General features: G+C 40.8%; 1 protein-coding gene across 1 annotated transcript in view; it reads right to left on the bottom strand.

Moving 5' to 3' along the window:
• LOC105990893 (cytochrome P450 3A13) overlaps positions 1-8,473 on the bottom strand; it is a 41,157-nt gene that overhangs the window by 21,950 nt on the left and 10,734 nt on the right. The window contains exons 2-7 of the mRNA XM_013023407.1: positions 4,792-4,953; positions 2,787-2,880; positions 1,864-1,916; positions 1,026-1,125; positions 300-413; positions 6-80 (exon numbers count right to left, since the gene is read on the bottom strand). Of these exons, the coding sequence (XP_012878861.1) occupies positions 6-80; positions 300-413; positions 1,026-1,125; positions 1,864-1,916; positions 2,787-2,880; positions 4,792-4,874 (519 nt within the window). The 5' untranslated portion in view covers positions 4,875-4,953. The remainder of the gene's footprint in view (positions 1-5; positions 81-299; positions 414-1,025; positions 1,126-1,863; positions 1,917-2,786; positions 2,881-4,791; positions 4,954-8,473) is intronic.

Genomic DNA, 8,473 nt, shown 5'->3' with positions numbered 1-8,473 from the left:
GCTACAGGTTTGCCTTTCTCTGCTTGTGGTCTCAGGTTTTTCACCAACCCATCAGAAAACTCACGAATGATGGGGAACATCTAGGCACAAAACAAGAGAAGTTAAAAGAGAAGACTTACATCCCAGCGGCCATGACAGCCCCCCCCCAAAAAGATGAAAAATACATCACATTTATGAGAAACCATGGAATTCTAGGTCATAAAGACAACACACCATTTTTTGGTCTGACTGTCTGGCTGTCTGCCTGTCCCCTGACTCATTCTGTAATGTTCCAGCACCACGTTCTCAGGTTTGATTACCTCCTTCAGTTTCCCACTGGTGAAGGTGGGGGAAAGCAAGGTTCTTATTCTCTTCCAGTCTTCGTCCACAGAGATGGAGATGGCATTTTTCATAAATCCCATTGGGCCAAAAGACTAGACTCCAAGAAAAAACAGTTTTTTGTTATATTTCAATTGAAGATCTTGCACAGTTGTATAAAATTGGTGAATTGGCAGCATTTAAAGAACTTTTTACGGGCTGGGAAGGTGGCTCAGTGGTAGAGCACTTGCCTTGCATACCGGAGGCCCTGGGTTCGATTCCTCAGCACTGTGGCTCAAGTGGTAGAGCACTAGCCTTGAGCTGAAGAGCTGAGAGACAGCGCCCAGACCCAGAGTTCATGCCCCACGATCAGAGCAAAAAAAAAAATAAATAAAGAACGTTTTGCTGTCTAAGTGAGCCCTCTCTAAGAAACTCTCTAAGAAACTCTCTAAGAAATTCAACCCAAATGCTTAGTTTTTTTGAGGCACCCAGCTACCTCATGTGATTTCAGGATTTCATATTTTAGACACTTCTCTATTGACACTTATCTATTGTCTTCCTTATACTTATCTTCTAAACAGAAAGGGTTCAATCCAACATTTTGATTTCAATGTTCTTCCCCACTCCCTCATTTCCCCAGAGTTTATACTTCTTTCATAATAAAAAGGGATAAATGTCTATTTTGTTGATAAATAAATATTACAACGTGTTTTTTAATGGATGCCTACCCGGCGGTTTGTGAAGGTAGAGTAGCATTCTTTCACCAGCACTGTTTTGATCACATCTGGATCTGTAATCGCCAGCAAGGGCTGCCGACCATCGTACAACCTGTGTGTGTACCAAACACAGCTGTGTGAAAAACCTAACCTGCCAGGCTCTGCACCTTGAGCCAGAACAAAGAAATCCAGACCGTGATCATACTCCAAGCTCCTCAACATATGCCAATAATAGATCCTTGTTCAAGCTAGGGATTTTGAACACAGATGGCACAGGGGTCCACAGAATGAAGGCTAATGTACTGAGGTACAGAGGAGACACCTAAAGACAAAACAGATCTTCCAAGAGCTCATGATCATTGGGACATTTGGATAAGTTCAGCCAGTGCATACATGACTTTTATCCATGCCAGTCACCACGGCTTTTAATATGTTAAAAAAAAACATTAAACATATCTGGCACTGGTGGCTTACTTCTGCTATACTGGTTAGGCAGGAGGCTGAGATCTGAGGATCATGCTTTGAAGCCAACCTGAGAAGAACTCTACGAGACTCTTATCTCCAAATAACTACCAAAAAGCCAGAAGTGCAACTGTGGCTCAAGTGGACAAGTGCTAGCTTTGAGCGGAAAAAGTTCAGGGACAGTGACCAGGCCCTAAATTCAAGCTCCAGGACTGTCACAACATATACATACACAAATAGTGACAGGTGAGATCTTCATAAGGAAAAGCCTCCACGGAATTCATAATTCATCAGTGTGGCTCAATACACTCTGGGCTGATAGTGTCCCAACAGAATGGATTATCGCATCTTCACCAATCTACCCCATGGAAGTTTCCAGAATACTTACCCCCAAAGTTTTCCATATTTTTTATAACATTCCACATCATAAATTACAAAGCCCTGGGAAGAGAAATAAAGGTAAATGTTACATGTTTAAGACCTCGTCCAAGTACATTCCCCTTGATCACGTTCTAGAACAAGTTTGTATATGCAGTATGTCACTTTGAAGTGGCTTTCATCCAAGCATTCCCGGGGAGGAGGGAGAGCCTGGGCTGGCTTCAAACTGCAATTCCCAGGTCATTGGCTGTCTAGGAACTAAGATGATATATTTAAGCACAGTACCCAGCAGACATGTCCAATCTTTTATCTTTTATCTCCTCATGCAACTTGTTTTTTGTTTACCAAACGAAGTTCCTGGAGGTGGGATGTTCAAGTCACCTCTTCTGGCATAGGAAATTAATGTAAGACTCTGGCAGAAGTCAGAGTGCAAGTGAAGGCAAAGTGAATTTGCTCAATATGAAAACATAAGAGTGATGCCATCTCTACCCATAGGGCACCATAATTAGAACACTTCCTCTGAGGTTTGATTCTGAAGGTAGCAAAAAAAAAAGGAAAAGGAAAAAGAAAACTTCTGATGAGGTACTCAATTGTGGTATTTTAACTGTGCAAATAAAAGTCCCTAGAGCTGAGAATGACTCTTCCTGGAATTAGCTCTGGTAGGGAAAAATCCTTGGTGCTCACCAAGTCTAACTTTCAAGTTCTCAACATGAGTGCCAAGATGCTGAAAATCTGCATGGATCCACTGATGCCCCTTGGATGCTCTGAAGAGCTCAACACAGAGCCCTGCAGTACACCTGGCCATACTTTAGGGGGAGCGCGCACACAGCTTCTGAAAGTCAGCATTTCCTCTCCACCAACACTTTCTATAGATGGAAGGAAGCCAGTCTTTGCAACCAGAAAAGCAAAATGTAGAGCTCAAACAACACTCACCTTACGATAACCAAGAATAGTTCCAACAAAGGGCAGAGGTTTCGGGCCAGGAATTCCCAACTTTTTAAAAACTCTATGTGGATAGGTCCCATATCTATAAATATTAGAAGAAATCCAGGTCACACACACACAAACACACAAACACACACACACACACACACACACACACACACACACCCTGTACACATATGGAAAGTTGCCAGTTACTAACTCAAGAAGTAGGGCAGTCAAACTGGGATAGTAACACGTCGGAAATAATAAAAACCAGAAACTCAAACAGCAATGATTACCCATGTTCTACAGTTCCTTTCTTACGGCCTCTGAGAGAACCCCAAAAGTCACAAAAATGAGCTAAAGGTAGCTGGAGTCTTTAGGCTCTTCAACCTTCAGTGGATAGTTGATAGAAGTCAATAACCTAGTTTTGGAATATTACTGTGTAAATAATGTCATTTGCAGGAAAATAGAACTGGAAAACATCTTATTGATGTGAGATATGTCATGTTCCAAAAGCCAAACATTACATGCTATCGCTCATCTCTGAAATGATCATTATGATGATGAAGGTGATGATGATGGTAGTGATGAGGAGGAGGAGGAGGAAAATGAAGATGACAGCAATAAGAAAAGGATATAATTAAAAGGAGGAATGTCTGGGGGGATGGGTAGAATGGGGAGAGAGGGAAAGAAAGGATACCAAAGACTGATGAGTATTAAAAGATGGTACATGTGTTACACATGCTAGATTTTGTGTATGTGTATGTATAAAGATAACACAATGGGTGCAGTAAACACTGTTTGAAAAGATGGAAGGAGGAGAGAAGGGAGGATAGAATAGAGGAAGTGAATGTGTTCAAAGTTTATTGCACCCATGTATGAAATTATCATAATAAAAACGCCTGTATTACCAATGTATGTTCATTCAGAAATAAAAGTAAATTTAAACAATCGATGAATTAAAACAATGTGCTGATGAGGTAAGTTTTGTATGTGTGTGTGTGTGTGTTGAGAGAGTGAGACAGAGAGAGAGAGAGAGAGACAGAGAGAGAGAGTGAGAGAGAGAAACGGGAGCCTCATGGTACATGTCTGTAATCCTAGCTATAAGGAGGCTGAGATCTGAGGATTGTGGTTTGAAGGTAACCTGGGCAGGAAAGTCTGTAACACACATTTCTCTGTGTGTGTGTGTGTGTGTGTGTGTGTGTGTGTGTATGAGTGAGTGTATGGTTGTGGGGCCTGAACTCAGGGGTAGGTCTTGAACTAAGAGACTGGGTACTGTCCCTGAGCTCTTTCTGCTCAAGGCTGATGCTTTGAGCCACAGTACCTCTTCCAGTTTTATAGTCGTTAATTGGAGGTAAGGCTCACAACCCTTCCTGTCCAGGCTGGCTTTGAACCATGATCCTCGGATCTCAGCCTCTGGAGTAGCTAGGATTTCAAGCGTGAGCCACCAGCACCTGGCTGTGAGACTCTACTCTCCAATTAGCCACCAAAAATATCCAGAAGTGGACCTGTGGCTCAAGTGGTAGAGTGAGAACCTTAAGTAAAAAAAAGTCCTGGGACAATGCATAGGACATGTGGTAAAGCCCAAGTCCAGCACCAAAACAAACAATAGAGACCTTCCACCCCAAGTATCTTGAGGTCGCTGCAAGGGTGATCAGTTCATATTCTGCTTCTGCTGAATTTGAGTCTTTAATTCAGACCCAAAAATCAACTCAGAGATCATTTCCAAGCAATGGCACTAGCACACAGAGAGAGAGAGAGACAGAGACAGAGAGACAGAGACAGAGAGACAGAGACAGATTGAAGAGTTCCATGAAAGAGAAATATTTCTTAACTCTCTCCTGGGATCTCTACAGGATAATCCCGTAAGGTGTTAAATCTGACTCTTGAGCAATTGTCCCATTTGTTTTTCTTTTAGATATTCCCAATCAACAGACCATAATAATCCTCACCCTGAATCCTAGGTTATGGGGTGGTAGGAGAAGCAGAGTTCAGACAATTAATTACTCACAGATAAAGGAGCACCAAGCTGGTAGCCAGGAGGATCCAGGTTTCTATGGAAAAGTTTGGGATCAAGTCCATGGTCACTCTCATCCAGTAATTCTCTCCTCTGACTTTTCCTTTCAGCCCTGGGTTGTGCTGGCTGCAGAGCTGAGGCTGCTGCCATTTATGGCTGGGAGAAAAGGTGGGGCTGATGGCAGAGCCAATAGAAATATTACCTGTGCCCACACACCCCACTGGCATGTGAGTCAGATAATCGTCTTCTCCCAGTTTGGGCAGTGGACAAGGAATCATGGATGTGTAAACTTTGAACTTTGAATTCACATTTTATAAATGTACCAGTAAATAAATGCAACCATTGTTATCATTAGGGCCAAAAGTTACAAATTGCCTGGCAGAAAGTCAAGTGCAGGCACTCGGTCCTCTAAGCTCTTATATCCAAGGTGGCTCTTATTCCAACATACTTAAAACTGCACCCAAATAAATGATATCCACAGGTGTTTAAGAATCAGTTCTGCTTACAAAGTTTGTTCTTTGAAGAATGGGTAAGTTTTCCATAGGTAGAAAGCAAGCCCCCAGGAGCTATGGTTGGAGGCATGGTTCATATGGTAGAGTGCCAGCCAATGAGCAAAAGCATCAGATACTAAATTCAAGTCCTGGTCCCAAAAAAAAAAACAAAATGGAATAGGCTAGAAAGAGCAATTATTCTAGCTCCCACCCCTCGCCACCCCCCAGGTTCTTGATGGGAGAGATGTCACAACTAGTTGTGTAAGAATAATACTGGCTCATTACTTAATTACCTATACTATGTCTTGAGCAATAAAGGATCAGGTGACAGATAAGGCCTCAAAGTTCCTAAAACACAAAAGAAATAGAAAACTTTTCATCTGGGCTTAGATACTTCCTTGATAGATGCTACTTGCAGGAATAGTAGGATTTAGCCTGCGGCTGCACCTTGAGTTGAAATTCTGATTCCTCCATCAAAGGATCCTGCAGAAGTTCCAACACGTTTCCCACAATGAAGGGCAACATTTTCTCTCAGCAGGAAGAATAGAATCTAAATCATACGAATAGAAAGGGTACTGGCATGTAAGACCTTCACCTCCACTTTCTCCATCAGAGCAGTAGACAAGGAAATACATTATACTGGATACTACCATACTTCAAACAGTAGAATACTACATTATTGGTTGCTATTGATGGCTTAATGAACTCACCCAAAACCCATGCTTTTCCTATATACAACATTATTTTTTGTCAGATGTGGGGCTTAAACTGAGGGCCTGAGCACATACTAACATACTAAGTAACATACTAAGCTCTTTTGCTCAAAGCTACCACTCTACCACTTTGAACCACATCTGGTTTTCTGGTGGTTAAATGGAAATAAGAGTATCCTGGACTTTCCTGCCTGGGCTGGCTTTGAACCATGATCCTCAGGTCTCAGCCCTCTAAGTATGATCCACCAGTTTCCAGTATAACTTTTTTTAAGCTACAGAATCTCTGAGGACCTAAAATTACATCATCTTCTGCCAAAACACATATTTGGCTGCTGATGAAAGCTAATATGACATTTTTGCCATTCTACTCATCTCCACACCATGGTCAAACTAGTTGAGATTTTATACCAACAAAGATGGGCTTGGCATTCCTTAAGACTAAAATAGGAAGTTAACTTAATAGGCTCATATCAAGCATTGAAATAGAAACAGCAATAAGAGACCTCCCATCTAAGAAAAGCCTAGGACCAGATGGATTTACAGTGGAATTCTACAATGCCTTCAAAGCAGAACTCACACCAATACTCCTCCAACTCTTCCATAAAATTGAAAGACAAAGTTCACTACCAAACTCTCTATGAAGCCATCATAACTCTCATCCAAAAACCAAGCAGGGACTCATCAAAGAAAGAGAACTATAGGCCCATTTCTCTAATGAACATCGATGCAAAACTTCTCAACAAAATTTTGGCCAATCGACTTCAACAATTCATCCAAAAAAATTATACACCACGATCAAACAGGATTCATTTCAGGGATGCAAAGCTGGTTCAATCTACGCAAATCAATTAACATAATTCATTACATCAACAAGAGCAAGGATAAGAACCACATGGTTATCCCAATAGATGTGGGAAAGTATTTGACAAGATCCAACACCCCTTTATGATGAAGGCTCTGGAAAAATTAGGAATCCATGAAATATTCCTCAATACAATAAAGGCTGTATATGACAAATCTACAGCCAGCATTATACTTAATGCTGAAAAACTAAAGTCCTTTCCTCCAAACTCAGGAACAAGACAAGGATGTACACTCTCTCCACTTATCTTCAATTTAGTATCAGAATGCCTAGCTACAGCAGTAAGACAAGATGTAGACATAAAGGGGATCCAAATAGGGAAAGATGAAGTAAAACTCTCCCTCTCTGCAGATGACATGATCTTGTATTTAAAGAATCCCACAGACTCCACTCCCAAATTACTCGAGCTAATTCGAAATTTTGGCAAAGTAGCAGGGTATAACATTAACCCTCAAAATTCAATGGCTTTTCTGTATGCCAACAAAGAGAAGAGTGCAGCTGAAATCAGGAAAGCAACTCCATTTGTAATAGCCCCACAAAAAAATTAAATACCTAGGAATTAACCAAAGAAGTAAAGGACCTCTATGATGAAAACTTTAAAATCTTGAAAAGGGAAATCAAAGCAGAACTTAGAAAGTGGAAAAACATCCCATGCTCCTAGATTGGAAGAATCAACATAGTGAAAATGGCAATACTTCCCAAGGCTATCTATAAATTCAATGTGATACCTATCAATATTCCAACCTCATTCTTCAAAGAAATAGAAGAGGCAATCCAAAATTTCATATGGAACAATAAAAAACCATGAATAGCAAAACCGATCCATAACAAAAAGAATAGTGCTGGAGGAATATCAATACCAAATTTCAAACCCAACTGCAAAGCCATAGTAATCAAAACAGCCTGGTACTCGCACAAGAAGAGACCTCAGGACCAATGGAATAGAATTGAAAACCCAGACCTATAGCCACCTAATCTTCACTAAGGGAGCTAAAAAAAATAGAATGGAAGAAAGACAGCCTCTTCAGTAAATAGTGCTGGCAAAATTGGTTAATCACCTATAGAAAACTAAAGCTAGATTCTGATATATCACCCGCACCAGAATCAACTCCAAATGAATCAAAGACCTCTGAGTCAAAGCAGACATCCTGAAAACATTGCAGGATGGAATAGGAGAAACCCTAGGTCTCCTTGGCACAGGCCAAAATTTTCTTAATAGAGACCCAGAAACACAACAAATCAAAGAAAGGTTGGACAAATGGGAGTGCATGAAACTGCAGAGCTTCTGCATGGCAAAGGGCATAGCTAGCAAGATAATAGAAAGCCCACAGATAGGGAGAAGATCTTCACTAGCCGTACAACAGACAAGGTCTCATAGCTAAAATATACTTGGAACTCAAAAAATTAAATCCCCAACAACAAATACTCAAAGAAACAACTGCCCAATAAATCCCCAACTGAAGAGGAAATAATAATGGCCAATAGACACATGAAGAAATGTTCAACCTCTCTAGCCATAAAAGTAATGCAAATCAAAATAACATTGAGATACCACCTCACCCCAGTTAGAATATCTATAATCAAGAACTCTAATAACAACAGATGCTGGA

The sequence above is a fragment of the Dipodomys ordii genome, unplaced genomic scaffold, assembly GCF_000151885.1.
Source record: "Dipodomys ordii isolate 6190 unplaced genomic scaffold, Dord_2.0 Scaffold68, whole genome shotgun sequence".
Lineage (NCBI taxonomy): Eukaryota > Metazoa > Chordata > Mammalia > Rodentia > Heteromyidae > Dipodomys > Dipodomys ordii.
This window is presented reverse-complemented; position numbering and strand designations above follow the sequence as displayed.